We start from the raw sequence: 21,444 nt of genomic DNA, 5'->3' as shown, positions 1-21,444 counted from the left end.
TCTGTTTTCTGTTGCATTTGTCAACGCAAACTGATTTTATATAATGTCTTGATTTTATATAGTAGCACAAGCAATTTATTTCTGGACACTCATTACCTTAAAAGCTTTCAAAAGTTGAATAAGAATCTGGACCTGGGTCCTGAGGAGAATAAAGCCAAAGCATCTTACAACGAAGGATTTATATGGAGTTCTTTCTAGCTCAACAGGTTGTTCCATTTGGTCTGATGTGCTTCAGACAGAGCTTTGATCACTTTTTCTTTTTGACAGGCATAATTCTGTGTTAATGTTACTGGATTTCCTCTTTACTTCAGTAGGATCAGTGAAAGGGGTCTGGTATATTTGTTGTTGGCATGAGGAAGAATTTTTGGTGTCTTAATTGTGAATTCTTAAATCTTTTATAAGGAGATTGTATTCCATCCTCCATTACTTGACCATCTGCATTTCTGTGCTATTCTTCAGCAGAATTCTTCATGTGCCCTGTTACATTTCTGGGGTGCAAGCTTTCTCCATAAGGAAGCTTTAAAAACAGATGGATTTCACCAGAAAGGATCACCTGAGAGATGTTTCACTGAGTATAAAATAAGAGACCATGGCTGTTCCTTTTTGTATCTTAATTGTTTTTTGTAACAAAGTCATTTTGTCTCTTTTGCAGACAACTTCAGCAACAACAAGCAGAACTTGAAGTACATCAGAGAGATGGGCTGTCATCATATGACTTATCTCAGGTGAAATTTCTCAAGGGTTTTTGTGGTTTTGGGTTGTTGGGGGTTTTTTTGCCTCTAATCTTTGAAAACTTAAAGCAATGGCAGATTTCAGCAAAACTAAAAATACCTTATGACTGTCCCTGAATTCCTTTTCATCAAATATGATGGAGGGAGTTACCTTCCTCTGTGTATCTCAACAGGTGCCTGTTCCAAGTATACCAGCTAATGTTCATGAGGGTGGAAAGTCTGTGGAAAAGCCTGATGCTATCTTCTCCCAAGAGAGAGATCCTAGATTTGCTGAGATGTTTGCTGGAATAACTGCTTGTAAGTGAATGTCTCTGATGTTTAATTTTTAATACTGTGTTAAGCTTGGTTACATGATGTGGAACACAGCTTTGAGACAATGAAGAGAAACTACAATATGGCAGAGAAATTTCCAGGCAACATCAGTCTTCAGGACATTTCCTAGAAGTTGCCTTTAGTTGATATTTCCCCTAAAGCTGAAGAGGAGTAAATTCAAGGAGAGAAGGACAGCTTTCTTGTCACCAGAGCTACCTATTTTTGAGTCTTCATTTCACAGCAGCACCTTAAGCATTGTTTGTAATTTTAAACATACTGAACAAAACTTACTGTTTCTCAATATATATTTTCTATCTTAAACAGCAGGTGTGAGTTCATCTCACAAAATAGACATGAATTAAGAAAGGTACCATGTAGTCTTAAGATAGGCCTGCAGTTTTTTATCAAATCACCAGTTTTTGCATTGATGCTTTCAGAGGCATACGTTGCCTTGAAGTGTAACAATACACTTGTTTTCTGGTCAGTTGAGGCATCTCCAATCACATTACCTGTCAGTGAGTTCTTGCTCTTTTTCCCACAACTTTTGAACTTGTTGACAAGTTCTTATAGGGAGTGATATGAGTCTCAGAAATAGTACGCTGCTGTTCTATATTCCATGAAAATTACTGTGAGGAGGGAGTCCTTACTGAGTGCTCTCACCAAAGGATTTCCCAGCCTTGTTCTAAGAGGTAGCAGCCAACTTGTCAGTTGAACAGGCGTAGCTGATTCAAACTAGCCCCAACCAATGCTGCCTGGTGCCCTAACAGACAGAATTCATTGGGAAAACTGGCGGCTGAAGCGGTCATCTGAAATATATGTGTAGGCAACCAGGCTCATTAATTCCACTGCTTGTGGAAGAATTCGTTAATTGTTTATTGTTCTTAACTGTCCTCACTTAAAAAGAGAAGTTTTTACATTTGTTTTAAATAAATCAATGTGCAAGTGTCACGCAGTGCATGAAGGAAATGACCCACAGGGTTTGACTCCAGGGGTGTTGGGAGATGACCTCACTGCATTGGTTTCTTATGTCTGGCTTGGCCTTTTCAAATGCAGAAGGCATTGTAACTGCAGGATAGACTTGATATTCTGTCCTCCTGTTGCTAGGACTTCTCTGTTACTCCTCTTCACCCTTGTCTGTCTACTCTGACAGTGAAGTCAACAGCTGAGGCCATAAAAGGGGTCCATTAGAAGGTAGCAAGACTCCAACCCTAAACACCAGAGTATGTTTTTCCAAGCAAGAACATCTTGCTTTCTGGCTGCCTTATTGGCTCTTTTTCAGGCAGCTCTAAACTGTTTGTGGGGAGGGGTTAGGGTTAAGGGTCTAGCAAGCTGTGAGATAGCTGGGAGGTTATGTTCTTGGAAATGCCATTTCTCTTTTCATTCTTATCAATTTACAGGCTATGCTTTTTTTGGGACATTCACCCTGTCTGAATTTCTCATGGGAGCTGTGATCAAGGTCTTCTCTGAATGATAAAAAGAGATGGTTCACAGTTAGAGATGAGATATGCTGTCCAAAACCAATACTGACAAACCTGCATGCTGCCTGCAAGACATTTGCATTATGTTGATACCCGATTTCATTCTGTGCGACATTTGGTAAAAATACAGGTTTGACATAGGGAGATTGTTGCCATAATTGCATGCAGTGGCCACACATAATTAAATAAACAAAAGCAGGGAGAAAAGCCCGGCATCACCAATTCATGCAAATGCCTTGAAGCACGGGATGATGCGGTTCTTCAGAGATCTTTGTTCTCTGGGCAGAAGCACTGGTCTTGCTGGGAGAAGGGCATATCATTGATGAGTACAGTGATGGGGTTTAGAGATAAACAGGTCTAAGGATTCAGGTAAAACACCAAAACAAAATAGGTTTTCCGTGCTGTACCAAAGGTGAGAGCAGAGATGTAGTGTATAAAGTCCTGAGTGGAGCAATGTGGGCCAGATTCAGAGCACTCAGCGTAACTCAGGAAAGAGATTTTAAAGCCAATTTAACTGCTTGTGATTAGTTTAGCCGTTCCCTTTTTCTTGGCCCCATCCTGTGGCACAGACCCTGGTAGCTGCCATGGCAACTCTTCTCCACTTGAGGAATTCCAGTTCATTTAGGGCACTCTCAATTTTGCTGATGAGTTGTTCTCAAATATCTGAAGTACCCGCAGGATTTTGGCTCAGTTTCCTCCAACCCTGAGAGTTTGGTATCCCTGTAAAGGGTGGCCTTAGAAAATGGGACATTTTATGCAAGAATTACTGCATACTACTGCAAAAAAAGGCAAAATTATCTGTCCTTCTCAGAGATATCCCAACCCATTCTCAATTCTTTCTACTACGTACACAGCCTTCTCCAGACCTTTTCCCCACTTCTTCTTGGTTTTTTGAGTGTAAGTTTGCAGCCCAGACTCGGTGTCTGTGCTGGGCAGTACGTAGCCACTGAGGAATTTCCACAGATTTCTATATTACAGAGGAAAAGCAATGACAGCTTGTATCAGTGGCATACGTGTTCCTTCTCTGAGGTTCCTGTGAGGTGATGTGAGGTGACTTCTTTCTTTTGGAAGGCAAGCTTAGATTCTTGTTAGGAACATAACATAAGAACTTAAGTTAACAGAGAAGAGCTGGTGTGTGTTGGAGGCCCTTGGTGAGCCATACTTGCAAGGTCTCTAAAAGCTAGGGACAACGAAAAGCTATTTCTATTACTTGTGAGTTGAGTGGACCTTTTGTCCAAGAGAGCATCTTGTAAAGTGAGTGCGAATCTGAAAAGAGAAGGGGAAAATGGGAAGACTTGACTTCTAGGCTTGTCAGAGGCACATAGCAACAAATGGTTGCCAAGCCATCAACAAGTTGCAGGGTGTTTTGTGCTTGGAGGTAGTAAGGTAAGATTGAGAAAGTGAATAAAGGGTTGGGAGCAGACCTTTAAATTATTTTAAGAAAAGTAGTAGTAGTAGTGAGGTTTCCCTGGGCTTTGGAATAATCCGGTGCCAGAAAATTAAATTAAGGAACCAAATGGCACTGTTCACCCAATCTCGTTTCATTCAGTTAGAGATCGATCTCCAGTGGCCACATTAAGAGTAGACTATAAAAGTTAATGGCATCTCCATGTATGTGCTATTCATTACACTAGTCTGTCTTACACCCCACTGGGATGCTTGCATCCTATTTCATGGCTCCCTCAAGCCACATATAGGACAGCAAAATCCATAAGGACCAGCGCTTTGCCTTGCCACAGCTCAGGTGTGCGAGTCTTGCAGACACTGAGCTGCAAAGAGCCTCCAGCCGCCTGTATGGCTGCGGTACAGGCAGGGCTGCAGGATCACCCAGATCACCCTGAGATCTGCAGGCACGCCACCAGGAGAGTCGGGTACTCCTCTCCAGCTGTCCTGGAGGGATGCCGACTTGTCAGCTGGTTAGGAGAGGGGCTCTTTGACACCGTTCCTTGGGGCATTTAACCCAGAGAGGTGTGGGCCCTGAGCTCGTACCTCAGTGTGACCAGGCTGTGATAACAGTGGCAGCCCTGGAGGGCTTCTCCTGGTGCCAGAAACATACCCTCACCCGAGCCCACCTCGAGGCAGCCACAGAAGTGCTTGTGCATCTTCAGTCAAGGCTTGTTTCATGTGGCATTCCTCCATTCCACTGGGCAGACTCTCCCGTCTTTCTTCCAGGAAACCTGTGTTCCCCTTCCCAGCCTGCAGCTGGGACCCACACCCCCATTGTTCCCCACCTCAGCCAGAGCCGCTCCCTGTCTCACATTCCCACTCCTGCCTGCGTGATCAGGAGCAGCTTCCAGTGGGCACAGAGAGGGTCTGGGCTGTGTGGCCAGAGGGCACGTACTAGCGTTATGTTCCATGCAAACAATAGCATTAATGAGGTACATCCTGCGAAGAGGGTATGGAGTAGACAGAAACCAGCTGTGCCTCTCATTTCATACTGAATTGTCATATAGCCCTTTTGTGTCATTCTTAATGTGTTCCACAGGGCTTCTTCATAAAGCTTTAAGGAGGAAAGAAAAATCCCTGCTGCATATATACATTGCAATTCTCGTTAAATAATTTTGCCTTCATTTTCTCATCCCTTAAACTTTTTCTTTTTCTGTGATCTGTTTTTCTTTTGTAGCAGATAAAAAAATGATGGCCTCGGCATCCACAGCAGGAAACCAGCAACTTTACTCACAGGGAAGCCCATTTCCGCCAGGACATTCGGGAAAGACTTTCAGGTACTGTAGTCCAAACCTGAACGTATCGGTTTCTGTGTGAGAGTGGGGAACTGTTCCCCTTCGATCTGGTGGAAGCAAAACCAACGTAAGGTGCGAGGGCTTTCTTTACGTGAATGAACTTTGCTTTGTGTACATACACTTCACTCCTGTGTCATGTCTCGACACTTAGGCTAGGCTTATAAGCTGAGATGATTTGGATATCTCTGTTAAAAGTGGTGCCTGGTAAGTAAATACTTGTTGCTGTGATAATGTAATTGGAAAAAAGCTAAGAAGCAGCAACAAATCATGAAGGGAAGTGAATCCAAGAGGTGATGAGGCAGGCTTAGAGATCTGAGGAACATTCAGCCAAGCTAGGAAGGTGCTGCCTTGAAGGGTAGCAGTGTGGACACCTTATTAAAGGGAAAAAAGGGATGCTTCATCCGTAGCCCCTGGTGGGGGCTGGGACATGGGCATGAATAGCTTTCTAAGGCAGCTATCAAACACACATAAGGTGGTGGCCTGGCATTTTCCGAGGCATTTTTGAGTTATTCAAGGTGCCAGTCATTGCCTACCAGCTGGCAATGCAGGTTTGGCTAATCTGAAGTTTAGGACTTTGCCTTTATTTCCAGTGACCTTTTGAAAGTGTGGTAACAGTGATTGTATTTACGTTATTGCCTTTCATATCACTGTTCTGGGACTGTCATACAGGAGTTTCATTCTCCTGTTTTAGTCCAACCAAAGTTGTGAAAGTGAAGGAAAAACCATTCAGAGGCTGTCAGTTCCAGGAATTAGAAAACATCTGCAAACTATAATGTTATTTAAACCGATGTGTTCTTAAAGTTATAATTGCTGATAATCTCAGTAGGGAGAAATAAAATCCCTGTGCGTGTGTTTTGTCAAATTAAAAGCAAGAATAACTTGGGGGGAATATGACGGTAAATTAAAATGTCTTTTGATTGAATAGTGTATAGTACTGGATGGTTGGCTTGCCATCTTGGGGTTTGGCATGTGTTTTGTTCGTATCCTTTGTTAATTCCCGATGTTTAACTATAGCTTTTTTCCTACTGCTGTTCTATTACATCAAGTAATGACACATCTGCCAGCATTTCCACCCTCAGTGAACTGCCCTCCTTGAATGCTCTCCAGCCTGGTCTGTTCAGTTACTGAGCCCAGGCAGCCTTTAGGCGCTATTTTGCAGACTCCTGTTTTCAAAGTTCATATTCCAGACACAGTCAGAGTCCCTTAAATGATGGGACTTGTCAGTCCAACTGGAAAGGTGTTGGCAGTAGGGCCAGCCCTCCCCAGCAGCTGTTGTGTGCTTCCAAGTTCAGCCAGATTTAGGAGGACTTTCTGGTCCACATTTTCCTCTTTGGACACTCTGTGGTAGTAAAAAATAAAAACAAAATTGAAAAAAATGAAAACAAACTCTGCAAAGAATTCCTAAACACGCACTTTGCTTTTAGGCAGCTTAAGAAAGACAGAATAACAACTCCTGCATTCAAATGCCTGCCACGTTTTGCTTACCACTCTGGGAGGGATATTGTCAGGCTTCTCAGAGGATTCAAAGTCCTGCTTCCTCTCTGCTCAGCCTTGTTTACTTCTTTTCCCAATCTGCTCTTTTCTTTCTCTGTAAGATTGTGAAAACAGACAATAGGGAAGGGACTGGGGAAAAGAGCAAGCTGTTTTATTTGATGCACAAAAGCAGTATTATGTGTTGTGTCTCTGTTTAAATATTTATATATGACATGTAAAATAATAAATATGTATTTTTATATGTAAAAATATGTAAAAGCTTATTCATGATGTGTGGTTTATAGATTCAGTTGTTCAAGACTTCCATGAGAATAAAATGGTAAAGTGGAGCAGTTTTCACAGAATTTTTGTTCTAACTAGGAATTTCTGTGAAATTTCTCTGTAGTGAAAGTCAGTTATTAGGAAACTGCTAACATATAAACAAGCTCCTTTGGAAAGACTCTTTTTTAGATATAGATATAGATATGTATGTATATATGTGTATTCCAAAGCTATTACATTAGTTTAAGTTTCTGTCTTGATTATTCTTTTGCCTGAGTACATAACTGCATGCTCTTCTTTAGCATCAGTTTGTTAAAAAAGAAATTAAAAGCTCAAATTTTTAATAAATAACACATGCTTCTTCATTTCCCAGACAGGAAACAAATAAAGAAGTACTTACAAGTATCATCTTTTCGTGCATCTTCATTTAGGATGGCATTTAAGCAAATACTTACATACTGTTCACTTTAAGCACAAATTAAGTATCTGCTTGAATAGTCTCTGCAAGCAGGTTTTTTTAAATGCATTGAATATTAAACTAGTGTGGAGCTAAATGTTAATGAACCGTGCATTAGACTGATTTTTATCCTTGCAAGCCCTTTCAAAGAGATTATAGAAGTCATAATTCAGAATAATTTTGCCCTCTGTGTCTTATGTGAGATGACATTTTAGAATGCCAGTATGTTTCATCGCTTTGTGATAGTTGTAAGTCATCACATCATTTTATTAAGATAGATTGAACAATTAGTTTTAGTCTGATTATCAAAATTTTAATATCTGGAATACTACTTGTGCATCGAAAATATATCCTACAAATGAGGCACTGTTTCTTTTCCTTTAGTTCATCTGTGGTACATGTGCCTGGTGTGAACGACATCCAGTCTTCTTCTTCAACAGGCCAGAATCTGACACAGATATCTCGCCAGCTAAATCAGAGTCAGGTTGCCTGGACAGGAAATCGCCCACCATTTCCAGGACAGGTATTGATTAAAGGTGTTTTATTTCCATGGTCATTAAAGATTTCCAGTCTGTGTGCTTTTTACAAAAGAATCAGTGAACTCCATTTATAACGTGATTAAACATGGTTTGTCATTATCATTTGTGGTTGGAGAGAAATCAGTTCTCCTGATTCTATTCTTTGGCACGTTATAGTAATTTGAGACAGCTGCCCTATGCATAACTACATTTAGTTTGTGATAGTGGCAGTTGCTACACTGACATAAATCCCACTGGAAGGTCTTGGTCCTGCGCTTACTTTTATATGTGCACAGAGTGAAGTAAAAGAGGACAGCCGTTACGCTTTAGTATTAAGCCTGTGAATTAAATATTTCTTGGACCAGTAACTTGTGCCAAGCAAAGTTACCTACAGTTAGCAGAGTTGTCAGAAAGGGGCACATGCAGATCCAGGCATGAATTCAGAGCAGAGGCTGCTTAGTCTGTTGCCCCTCCATTAGCACTGCACTAGCTCACGCTGTGTTGTCTGGAGGAAGCATCCCATCCCTCCATCGGATGCCCTGTGCTTGACAATGTTAGCCCAGAAACGGCCTCTTGTTCTGTGTAACAATGGAAGAACTGTTTTGAAACTCTGTTAAAAGCAAATAATTGGAAATAATCACGTTTGATCTATCATTAATGCTGCTCTTAATTACTGTTGACTTTCCATTGTTTGGTACGTTAGAATGGCATGTTGAGGCAGGCACTAAATAATTTTTCAGTAACTGAATTGTTTCCACATTAATCACTGATTCTTCCCAGCCCTCAGTGTGCCATGGTTGTTCTGTCACACCTGTTTAATGAAATTCAGTTGTAACAGTAACTTGTTTTTTTTTTAAATGATATGGAAGATGCTAAAAATTACTCTAAAAAACCTTCTCATCCCTTTTACTGTACAAATTATGTCCAAGTCAACAGAGTTTGTATGTTGAGTGTAGGGCAACTGGAATTCATTCATCCACCGTAAATAAAATAAAATAGAACTAAGCCTTGCAGAAATAACATGTCATGTTCTGACTGTCATTGTGGAAGCCATTGGAAATGTACGATTTCTTAGCTTGGAACTGAGCTGAAGACTTAATAGCATCTTCATCAAGTTATAGGCCTGTTGGGATCTGTTTTTCTCCCCCAGCTCCCCTGCATTGGTCCAAGAATCACAGAATCATTTAGATTGGAACAGACCTTTAAGATCATTGAGTCCAACCATTAACCCAGCACTGCCAAGTCCACCACTAAACCGTGTCCCTGAGCACCACATCTACACGTCTTTTAAACACCTCCAGGGATGGTGACTCCACCACCTCCCTGGGCAGCCTGTCCCAGTGCTTGAGTACGCTCCTGGTGAAGAAGGATTTCCTAAAGCCCAATGTACCCCGCCAGCCCCTCAGTGTCCCCCCTGCAGTGAGGGCCCAGCGCTGACCCCAGGATTCCAGGGGCGGCCGCACCAGTGCCCAGCGCAGGGGGACGGTCACCGCCCCGGCCCCGCTGGCCACGCTGTGTCTGACACAAGCCGGGCGCTGCTGGCCTCCTTGGCCACCCGGGCACACGGGGGGCTCATGCCCAGCCGGCCCAGGCAGCCCCCCAGGCCCTTTTGTACCCTGGATGTGACCCCCCCCGCCGCTCCCTGGGCCCGGCGGCGTTTTACCCCGGGCAGAGCCCCCGGCCCGGCCAGGAGCAGCCGGGCTCTCCGGGAGAGGCTGTGGGAGACGCTGCCGGAGGCTTTGCCGAGGCCCAGGCAGACGCCACTCACAGCCTTTCCCTCAGCCCCCAGCGGGTCACCCTGTCACAGAGGAGATCAGGCCCGTCAGGCAGGACCTGGGCCCGATCCCCAGCTGTCCCGCACGTGCTGGGTGATGGCGCTCGGGGTGACCTGCTCCACGGCCTCCCCCGGCACCAGGTCAGGCTGGCAGTTTCCTGGATCTTCCTTCTGTCCCTTCTTGTGGATGGGCGTCACATCTGGTAACTCTGCTGGGACCTCCCCAGGCGGCCAGGGCTGCTGGTCAGTGATGGAGAGCGGCTCGGGGAGCGCTTCGCCCAGATCCCTCAGCACCCTGGGGTGGATCCCGTCTGGCCCCATAGACCTGTGTGTGTCTGAGTGCTGCAGCAGTTGCTGACCATTTCCCCTTGGGTTATGGGGGCTTCATTCCGCTCCCCGTCCCTGTCTTCCAGGGGAGAATAGCTTCACTTGAGTGCATTGATTGCCAGTAACAGTGCACGTCATTAGAAGTATTCAGAGATGTAATCACCTTTATTTCTATTTGTGGAACTGGTTAGGCAGCGAGTTTTTCTTGGAACTGCTGGATTTGTCTGTGATGCGGGAAATGGTTTATAATCAGATTCTGTCTGTAGCATTGTATGTTTCTGTAGCACATGACTTTGGATGAGACACTTCCCCTCCCTTGGTCTCGGTGTACAGGCGGTACATGTCTCAAAGCAGTCTGCAGTGTTTACTCATTTGTGTGACAGTCTTAAGACCCTGTGACAAAGCCACTATGTAGGTGAAAATGCCAGCAAGTTGATTTTTAATACCCTTGAATGAACTCAGTTTCCTGGTTAAAGCCAAGTTAGACTCTTTTCTTCCCTCTTCCCAGGACTGGTGATTCAGACTCCCTCCCAAGCCTTTTACAAGGCAAAATACCTGCTGCCTGTAGTTCTTCTACAGGGAGAGAAAGCAGCTCAAAAGCTTTGAAACTTCTTCGACCATTTACTCCCAAGCACTGGAGACTGGTCATCTGAGAACTGCATATATTCTGCCAGACATTCAGATAACTGTGACTTTACTGTTGCACTGCAAAATCAAAACACCTGGCAAATAAAGGTGCATTCTTTATACCTGTTCAGTTTGAGATGGATCCTTGTAATAGAGATGAAGGAAATCATGTTTTTTCAAATAGCTCTGATATTGAGTACATGTGAGTTACTCAGCAGGAGAGCTTTAAGCGTTGATCTATAGTCTGTCGTGTTCCTTCTGCAGCAGTAAGTTGGCTTTGACAGAAATTAAATGTGGCTGAGACAGGAGTAATGTGCCTGTTCATATCTGTGGACTTTATTATTTAGTCTTTGCTTTACATTGTTAAAAAGTGAGTCTGCTGTGCTGTTCCTCAACAGTAAAACTCATTCCTTCTTTTACCCTTTATTCCTCAGCAAATTCCATCTCAGTCTGGCAAGGCTCAGTCATCTCCCTTTGGGATTGGAACAAGTCACACCTACCCAGCTGATCCATCATCATACAGCCCCCTTTCCAGCCCAGCCACCTCTTCTCCAAGTGGGAATGCCTACTCTAGCTTAGCAAACCGAAGTGCAGGGTTTGGTAAGTTTTAAATGACGTAACAGAGAAATGCGTGTTAAGAATTAATCTCTCCAGCATTAACTGGATTAAAAATCCTCCAGCCTGTTCTGTTGGTGGGTTGGTTGGGAAGCCCAGGTGGCGAAAGGGTTTTGCTTTCTCCTCTTGAGCACAGTGGACAGAGGTGACCTGTCCCCTCCATGCTGCGTCACCTCCACATCCAACCCACTTCAGAATATTGTGGTATTTTATGGTATGAGGGACGTTTTTTTTTCTTTTTCAGTAAATAGTGTCATGAAATGTTCAGAAGTTGCTTACATCAGTAGTACACATCCTCTCAAATTGTGGTCAGCAGGTTCAACTTCTTTTAACTTCTCAGGAGAATGTGTAAATGGCACAAACTTACATTCTTTTTATTTTTCAACTTCCCTGACTGTATGGCGGTGTCCTCTTGCCCAGAGATGGCTTGTTGGAATTCGGCTGGGGACAGGATTTTTTTGTACCTCCACTGCTACTAACCCAATCAGAGTAGGTGCCATGTTTTGAAATGGTTTTCCTTTCCTATTACATGCTAATTTAGTGGCTTTCAGACTGTCACCCAATGCGTGATCCCTTGGTAAGTTTTCTGCACTCCACCAGCAGAATAATATTCACGAGTAAAAAATATTTTGAATCCATCAGTGATAAGCACACGTGGAGTCCATGAAAAATATTACTGGCTGATAATAATGTGCAATTCCAAAAAGCATAGGTAGCAGTGGGCTAATGTGTGCTGTTTTTCTCTTTGGCGCAGACCTGTTGCAGATTAGCCTCCCAGAGTGCAGACCTGCGCTGCGTTGCCTAGAAAAAGTGCATTGAAATGGAGCTCTTCCCACAGAGCTTATTCATGCCTCCATTTCCATTTCCACCAGGCTTTGTACATTTGTTTATGAGACAGCCTTGTATTTCAGGCCTAAGCTACTTGGCAAGAACCCTTTCACCTAATGAGAAACATTTCCTGACCTACATCAGTTTGGATACTATTAATAACACAGCCTTCACAGAGACAAATGTCTTGAACCTCCGGCTGGCAGTAACTGTTTTGCTGAAAAGAAGCATCATTTGCCTCACTGAATTATTTTCAGTGTATTGTTCTGAGAAAAAAAGAATAAAAACCAAAGTTGCAGCTTTCTTTTAAAGGGTAACTTAGATGAATTTTGTTTCGGCTCATAAAATGGCTGCAGGGTTTTTTAGTTCAGCTGAATTACTGATTGTGGTAATGTCAGTAAGGGAAGAGCTATAATTATCTTCTTCTGATGTGATAGAAATACATTACTGCAGCCTGTTTACTTTCCTGTAAAATGTGCACTTTATCTGTTTTGCATACTTTAGCTGGTAGCCAAAAGGATTGGATTAAGTACGTGTTTCTGTATTTTCTGAAGCCATGACTATGAAGAGTGACTGATTTGACATGATCAAGTCTGGATACCGGAGACCTGACATATGTTCATATGGTTAAATAACTCGTGTTGCAACTTTAATATTGGAGGACAAGACGGGCCAGCAGACAGCACTCTACATTTAATACAGCAAGGCTGCTGTCTGTTGATCTTGCTGGTTTTACATCTGCTTACAAAAATTACATGCTGCTTAGCTGAATAGGTAGCTGTGCACCCGCTGCTCCGGAAGAATTAGTCTTTTAAAGAAAAAGAGCATTTAGATTATGTAGTTTGGGTTTTGAGTGAAATGACAAATACTCCTTATTAGTAATTAAAAAGCAGTGGTGGGATGCTTGAAAATTGTCTTCCAGCACCTGGTTTGTGATGTCACTGTGCATTTTGCTGTGAGCAGTTCACCTGCCACGTCTGTGCAGCCTTAGCAATGAGCTTTGCTCTCAGCCTGGCTGCCACCCTGCAGTCAGGGATGAAACTCCCCTCAGTTTCCACCCTTCAGGGTCTAGGTGTAGCTCAGGGACTTTTTTCTAAGACTCATTTGTAAACACAGGCATTGATAGATGAAGCCTCAAAAGCAGGCAGGCGTTTCGAAGGAGGTGCTCTCTGACTTTTCCACCCTTTCTGCCCCTGTCCAGCTGAAGGTGGCCAGAGCAGCGGCCAGTTCCAGGGGAGACCTTCTGAAGTCTGGTCCCAGTGGCAGAGCCAACATCACAACCAGCAAAGCGGCGACCAGCATTCGCACCCGCAGCCCAGTCAGACCGAGGTCTTCCAGGTGAGGAGAGCCCAGTGAGCCCAGAGTCCCTCTGACAACTTGTCACTGCTGAGCTGAAGAACCGTGGCCCTCGATGACCGGGGTACTAACAGGGCTTGGAGCAATTACTGTGAGCTGCCGTAGGTTTGCACTGCTGTTAGCTGGCATCAGCTACAACTGAAGTGGTTTTGTTTTCTGACAAACAGCATCATCTTTGGTGACAAAAAAATGCTGTTTTCCCTTCTGTTTGCGCTCTATACTTAGGGCTTATGTATGAAAGGGAAGTCATTAAATAGTCCCAAATAGAGTGTCTTTCCTATCCTGGTCCTGGCCTCTAAAATCCCTGTTAAGTCCAACTGGACATCAGTGTAATTCTCTTTGATAGTTCAAGCAGGAAAGGATACTGCATAGAAGATAGTGGCCAATAATTTCTTAAGGTTAAACCCAGTCAGATAACAGATCGCTGGTAAAAAATCCTTTTCAACTACCTAATTTTGCAATATTAAGCATAATTTTGGGCCTTCACTACAGATGGAGTAGGACTTCCTAATTTTAACTAATAAGGTCTGTGTCCTTGTATAACTTATTTTTAAATTAGATCAGGAAGACATTTTGCAACAAAACAATACAGAGAAATGCAGGAAAGACAGTTCAAGCCCCAAGCAAGGTTTGGAAGTGGGACACCTCATTATCTTTTAGAAAGTAAATTTACCTGCAAGACCAGGCTCATGCTCAGTTGCTCACAGGAACACGGCAGGAGAGAAGTTAGCCTGAAAATATTCCTGTGTGAACAAACCGTTGCTTCACACAGGAACAAATAACATCGCTACATCTGAAATAACTACCTGCTTGTGTGTTCTTACCTCAGGGCCCAGGCAAGATTAATCTGTTGCATCTCTCTCTCTCTGTTAGCAAAGTTTAATCGCTTCGCATGTAGTTTAACCCAAAAGTATATTCAGGATGATGCCAGTGGAGCCGATGGCAGCGTGAATTGAGAGCCCACTGGGGCTCCAAGCAGCATCTTGCTTTTGTCCAGGCAAGTGCTGTGTCCCAGAAAATGTCTTATGAAATTAGCAGGAAGGAGACCAAGGGAGAAGGGGAGAGGTGTGCTCACCTGCAGAGCTCCTGGAGGTGACTTTGCATGTGGAGGGAATTAGAGTAGTAGCTGCATGTGATGAGAAACTTGGAAGAGCTCAGTTCAGAGGCCTCCAAGAAGTTGCTTGGACTGTTTGTGCCTGAAGCCAGCCCTGGACATAAGGAGAGGTAGACTCAAGAGGGGGGCTACCCTGATGGGTCTGTACCTGAGGAGACCCTGCCGCAGAGGCCCCAGCAGCAGAAACACCTTCAGAGATGGAAATTTAAACAGGTGGGGGCAGCTACAACTTCCCCTTGCCTGGGGCGGAATGTAGGAAAACAGAAAATAACTGCAAGCTTTGGTTAGAAAATGAAGGCTGACCCTGGCAGCTGCACAATGGCCAGTTGGGCGCACAGCCTCTTTCACCACCATCGACAGGGATGCTCAGAGACCTCAGACGGATTTTAATCGGTCTTTATTTTGGGGTGACTTCTCAGTACAGAGCAGCTCGCCGTAGTTATTCCTTCACAGACCAGATCCTGTGAGCTTTCTATTTGCTCTTTAGGTTTTGTTTTACCATAAGGATAATGAGCCATCCCTGCCACAACTTGGCTTTGCAGTAAAAGAGCTTATTATTGTAAGGACTGACAGGAAAAGCAAGCATAAACTTTGGTTTTCCCAGCAAGGGATATCTTTTCCCTGTGGCTTCAGTCTCCGGCTGAGAGGAAAGGTTGAGTATTTTTTGAAGCCTCTTGCAGGGACCTCACTTGGCTTAAGACACGTGGGAGCAATTACCATGACATCCCATTTCTCCTGAGAAGTTCCTGTTATTTCCTCTGCCTTTGTACATGGACGAAGGTTGCTTGGGCATCTTGTTAGCTGGGGTGGATGTACAGTCTTTAGTGTTCTTCAGAGAACAAAGAGCAGTAATATTTTCACTTACAGACTGCTGGTGAGGAGGTGAGACCCTCCCCAAACCCATGCTTATACAGCAGGAGCTCCTTTCTGTAGGGTGCGGGAGTGTGTGACACATTGAATACTTCCCATATAGTGAAATCAGAGGGCTTGCTTCTCTCCATATGTAGCTACCCATCCCAAGGGGAGCTGTTTCAGCCTGGGAGGAGTATGGGACAGCTCAAATGGGCCTCATTCAGAGGAGCAATCCCAAACTTCTGCCCTGCTGAAGTCCCACCTCCCATTCAGAAACGGTCCAGCAAAACACAAGCAGCACACAAACCTTAGCCCAGCACCCTGCACAGGTCTGGTTTTCACCTTATTTATCTAAACTTTGGCCTTTTCTGGTTTTACACTGAAAAGATGGAACAGGAAACAGTTTGTGTCTGGATAATGCGCTAGCAAGTGACACTTCACTTTGATTTTTTCCTTATCACGCAGGACATGCTGCCGATGCCAGGAGATCCAACACAGGGTACTGGCAATTACAACATTGAAGATTTTGCTGACCTGGGCATGTTTCCACCATTTTCCGAGTAGCTTGCGAAGCAGAAATGGAAGCTCTTCTCCAAGGCCATTCAGTGTAATTTGGGCTCTGCTTTTTCTGTGTTGCATTTCTGTAGAAGCTACTAAACCAGGAGACACATTTCTCATGTTTCAGATAGTGATGTAGGGCTTGCTCTCTCCTCCTTGGGGTGCGTCAGTGCCAACAGAGGAGCTCCAGCACTTGTTAGTGTTCATTGACAGCTCCGTTATTTTTTTCTTTATTTTATTGTCATCTACCTCAGAGATGAAAAACTTTGCTTGATTTTAAAAAAAAATATCTCTGAGTCTTAAATATTTGAATGTGAATGATACTTAATATTTCCTTTGAATGGTAATTTTTAAATAGAAAACAAAGTAACAAAGACTAACAGAGAAAAGGTAAGGTAATGTCTTGTTGCAGTGCCTACCGCTCAATTTCGATGCCTTGCTTTAAGCTTAAGTTTCTGGAAGCAGACACAATATTCTGTTTTCTTTGATTCTTGTGGGTTTTAGGTCACTTTAAATGTGAGATAAGCAACACAATGTAGGCCTCTCTCACCAGAAGATTCAGCTTTGCCTTTTCTAACTTAAACTTGAATGTGTGTACATTTCGGTACTTTATGTATATCTTGTGCTGTATGAAGTGATTTCCTGTACTGGTTTCTTTTGCCTTTACCAAGGGTCCATTCTGGAGTGTACTGAAAAGGTTGACAATATATGTGAAGGATTTAGATATCATGGGAGTCTCCATCACTTCACTTAGGTGTTCTTACTTTTAATTCAGGTTGTTCTCTATTCAGAACAAACATTTACTTACATAAGCTATTAGTCTGGTTTTGCACTGAATTGAGGCCTATAACTCTTCACATTTCTCACTGGCTGCTTTAATTTCTATTGTTCTTGCTTTCCCAAAAATATTGCCTCATAAAAAATGACTGTAAACACATCAAGATTGCATTTTATATATTAGCTGCGTTTCTTTTCTGTGAAGTACTTTTTTATACTGTGAAACCTCACATTTTAACAGTGCAAGGTGGTGGCCTATTACTAGGAAATCATTCAAGCTCATTTGCTGCAAGCAGTGAGATGGTTTTGTAGTGTATAATTTTTTTAGAGTGAGTTGGTAATAGATATCAATTGGACTATTGTCCACTGCGTACACAGTGATAACTTGAATTCTTGCTTGGATTCCCAAGCAATCACTTCTGTTAAACCCTGTTAACCCCATTCTGTTGGATACGGGATTTTCAGCTTACCAAGCATGCTGAGGACTCTTGACTCTTCTGAATGCTATATGCTTTTCCACAGAGGTGAGTTAATCTCCGTCCTCTTCTGTGAGTCACCTACCATATGTCTTCATCAGAAGTGTGGTAGAAACTTTTTTATGCAGTATTTCACATGCATGATGAGTTACAGAGGTTGTAAGGTCAGTATTTTTATCCAGATCATTTCTTCTGGGATGTGAGGACAAGAAATCACTCATGAAGGACAAGGAACCCAGAGTTCCGATGTGCAGGTTGCTCATAACCTTTGAGGTTGGACAGTGGTAACCAGCCTTTGCAGAGGAGGAAGGGGACAGCTTCCCTCAGCCTTTGCATGTTCAGGGGCCATCACAGACCTTGAAACAGCAACCCCAGGCCATAGCCCCCATCTAGAAGATCTCATTGTCCACAGCAATTCTTAGACCTCACAGCGCTCAGGTCTGCTTCCTCGTAGCTCCTCTTGAATTCTAGGGTGCCTCTGACTGACAGGAGGCACCGTGCACGTCACTGCAGTCCATCTTGTCGAGATAGTGTCTTGAAAAGCAGGCAGGCCCCTGTCCCGCAGCCTGCTTTGGCCGCACAGGTTTCATGCTGAGAAGCAAAGCAGGCAGCTGGGCTGCGGCGAGCATGACCCAGGGACGTGGCTCCAGCAGTTAGCCATATGCTGGTGTTCCCATCTGACTGCTTTCCCAGCCTCCTCCAAGGACAGCATGTAGTTTTCAGTATCCAGGAAGAGTCCTTCCTGCTGTTTCTCTTGCAAAGTCTGGGACCAAGTTCTTACCCTATGTGCAAGTGGGGCTAGGGACTCTTTTTATAGGAAATTTTTTTATATCTCTAGATGCAGTACTGGAGAGGCCTCAGATCTCCTGGTCTGTACTTGCCTCACAAAAATCACACTGAGAACAAACAAAACTCTTATCTCTTCTCTCCCAGGGATCGGGAAAATACCTTCTTAGGTGAGCAAGCCATGCACTTATGCACTATTCTTTTAAACACATGGATGTTTATTCCCTTGGAGCCTTCTCCCTTTCCACTCATGCTGCTTGAATGAATGACTGCTCATCGAATTAGGCAAAGCTCTGCTGTCCCCGAATGAATTTCACTGATGTCTGTAAAAGCTGCCTAGATGCTGTGCCGGCTAAGCAAGGTGGTTGGCCTCTGTACAGCCGGGCATGCTTTCAAAAGGGGCTAATCATGAGGGAGAGAGCAGTGGATGAGCAGTTTGTATCTCTGCACAGAAGATGCTTGACACGGTAAGTGTCAGTTCTTCTAACATTTTTTAAAAATATTTCTCCATAAAGTGAAAAATGAATCGAAAAGATGCTGTTCCTCTGTGTTATTTTACCCCCAAAACTGCTTTAAGTATATTTATAGTTTACTTCTGTTCCTGAATTCAATCTAAAAATAAGGTTTTTAAAGTAAATTTACTCCTAACATCAGTGATAACTTCCTCAGCGTGTCGTGGATTTTATACTACTGTAGAAGGCTTCTCATGTACAGAATTTGGTTGTGCAGTTAGAAGCGCACTGTTAGCAGAATTTCAAGCACATCTCTCTTTGTTGTTCTTTTTTAAATACAGTATTATTTTTTTGAAGCCAATATGCCTGAGGCTGCTTCTCACCTTGTAGACCACTCCTGCCTTTCTGGTTGGGGAAGGGGATGGCTACTCTGCTAAGGGGCAGACCAGATAGTGCCAAGTTTGGGGTTTCCCTGTGAGCCATTATTGTCCCCCATTTCTGTTCTGCTGTCCCGAGCCAGTGCTTTCTTCTTGGCATTTCCACCCTTCCTTACCTCCCCTCCCATTCCTGGCCATCCCATCTCCGCAGCTCTTTCCCACGCCCATGTGGGAGGCATCGGATTGCCATTCCCAAGCCAGCGAGGAGGGAGCACTTAATGAGCTTAAAGAGTTTGGCGGCTTTGTGCTTTTGACCGAGCGATCGAGCAAGTTCAGCATTTGCTGCCCTCGCCGTGTGCTGCCGTCGTGTCAGTGGCTTGCTCTCTGAAACAGCCTCGTCCCAGGACTTGTGGCCGAAGAAGCTGTTGTAGTGTTGGCTGTGCTGTATCTTTTTGTCCTGTGTTCGGTTACTAAAGCAACTTACTTATCCTATAGCTGAAGTTATAAAATGCATTTGGAATGCTAACGTTTTTATTACGTGCCATTGGTGTAGCTTTGCTGGCACTTTGGCTGCCGGTTTCCAGAATTTCATAGGTGGTGGATTTCTCATTTCCTTTGTGTTTTTTAAGCTGGAAATAAAGCTGTGATTTCTCATCAAACTGTGCGGCAAACACAGTGTTTCTTGAAACTGAATCTTTTGGGTTTTAAACTTGATGGAGCAAGAAACTGCAAATAGTAATGGTCTGGGTGAGTTATTTCAATGAGCAGGCATGTAGACTGAGAAGACTTTTTAGATACTAAAGTATTGACATTCATTTATTCAGACAAGCAATCCTGTTTAACAAGAGGGACTCCATCACATTACTTGTTACAAGTGCTACTGGCAGTACCTACAGTGATGCTTTAACCAGATAGTTCCATTTGTAGCTTTGTTGCCTTTTTTTTTCTTTTTTGTTTGAAGTACAGTATGAAACTGTAAATACTTCTTGCAGTACTGCCTTTTTAACTGTTAATTACTTTTGGCACAGTGTTAAATAGTGTTGGATTTACCCGATTGCTATGACATATATTTTTATACATAGGTGTACTCTTTTTTCGAGAATAATACAGCCATTTTGTCATTAATGCCTTATCAGTGTCATACTGCTGTTGCTCTTTGTTTGCAAGGTATCGAGTGGACTAATTTCTAGTTCAGATATTTTCACTTTTCCTGGCAGTGCTCAAGTTTGGCTTCAGGTGATTTTTGCCAGAGTCCCGTTTATCATAGTTGTTAGCTGTGAGACGTGGAGAATGTGGGCAAAGAAAAGGTGATGGCATCTAATTGTCTTTAAAAGGTCAGTCTTTTCCTAATCTAAACTGGAGTGCATTTCATGGAACTGATGACTGTGGGCACTGATTACTTTGTGTAGATTAATGGTCTTTAAAAAAAAAAAAAAAAAAAAGGACAAAAAAAAAAAAGAAAACTACTCCAAAAATGGGCTTCTGTCATTGTTAGGCACTTGGTTACGTATCTGTTTAAACTCTTCATATTGATGTGAAATTGTGCTGTGGATAAAGTGTATTTTGTACTTCTGAATGTTCTATATTTATGACTAACAAGTACAGAATCAGTTGTGTGTATGTATAACTAATAACTGCCTTTTTAAATTTCATTAAAATAAAAATGTCATGAGCTGTTGGTAATTCCTGTCTTTCTGTAAATAAGATAGGCTGTTGGGAATCATCAGGTCAGAAATAACCCTGAATTATAAGATTCATGCCAAAGATAAGATTAGGCATTGGTCTTTGACTTGGAAATCTCTTATGCTGTGTGGTCGTGAATGGGACGTTCCCCTTTTATCTGTCTTGTATAAAGGCTGTCCAGAGGGAGTAGCAGAGGAATGATAGTTTGAGATCTCAACTTTTAAAAGAAGTTCCAGGAAAACATTGATTAACAGCCCTGTTCTGCTGATGACATTGAGGTGGGTGAATTGGTATCTGTATTGTAGAGGGTTTCATCAGAGCCTGGTTGTTTCAGAATTAATTCATAGTCTGTGGCAATTTTTATTCACTCCCTGGGGTGGTAACACAGTGGTTTCCTTGTCCACCTTTTGGTCTCATTGTTCAAAGTTAAAAAACACTTGCATCCTTCCCACAAACATTCTGGTGGCCTTTCCAGACTTTCTTATGTAAAGTGTGTTTGCCTTTCACTGTGGCTCTTTGTTGTATTTATACTGTATTTCTTTGTCAACTTGATAGTTTGTGAGTGGGATTTACCTTGTTAATAAATCCAGAAAGCTGATGACTGGACCGAGCAGGAGCTGAAGATGCTGTGCTCTAGGACACGTGTTCCTGGTGCAGGGTAGGTGGCGTTTCCACAGCTCATACTCCATTTTCAGGGCTCTGCCTGTGGAGAACAGGCATGGGCTATGCTGGAACCTGATGGGAAACCCATGATCAGAGCAGGGCACTGGGATGTGCTTGATCAGAAGCAGCCGCCAGCCCTACCTGCTCTGTCGGGCTCCACTCACTAAGTGCTCATCCCACAGGAAGA

The 21,444-nt window shown here is 43.3% G+C and overlaps 1 protein-coding gene across 5 annotated transcripts in view; it reads left to right on the top strand.

Moving 5' to 3' along the window:
• ARNT2 (aryl hydrocarbon receptor nuclear translocator 2) overlaps nucleotides 1–20,583 on the top strand; it is a 107,555-nt gene extending 86,972 nt beyond the window's left edge. For 4 of the 5 annotated variants that reach the window (XM_055811498.1, XM_055811510.1, XM_027792538.2 and 1 more), the window contains 7 exons: nucleotides 653–725; nucleotides 905–1,028; nucleotides 5,145–5,244; nucleotides 7,859–7,997; nucleotides 11,155–11,320; nucleotides 13,365–13,501; nucleotides 15,951–20,583. In XM_055811498.1, the coding sequence (XP_055667473.1) occupies nucleotides 653–725; nucleotides 905–1,028; nucleotides 5,145–5,244; nucleotides 7,859–7,997; nucleotides 11,155–11,320; nucleotides 13,365–13,501; nucleotides 15,951–16,049 (838 nt within the window). In that variant the 3' untranslated portion in view covers nucleotides 16,050–20,583. The remainder of the gene's footprint in view (nucleotides 1–652; nucleotides 726–904; nucleotides 1,029–5,144; nucleotides 5,245–7,858; nucleotides 7,998–11,154; nucleotides 11,321–13,364; nucleotides 13,502–15,950) is intronic. The other variant, XM_055811503.1, reaches the window with a different exon arrangement.
• Nucleotides 20,584–21,444: the final 861 nt, after the last annotated feature.

The sequence above is a fragment of the Falco peregrinus genome, chromosome 1, assembly GCF_023634155.1.
Source record: "Falco peregrinus isolate bFalPer1 chromosome 1, bFalPer1.pri, whole genome shotgun sequence".
In the NCBI taxonomy this organism is placed as follows: domain Eukaryota; kingdom Metazoa; phylum Chordata; class Aves; order Falconiformes; family Falconidae; genus Falco; species Falco peregrinus.
The sequence above is the reverse complement of the archived record's forward strand: the minus strand, read 5'-3'. Positions and strand labels throughout refer to the sequence as shown.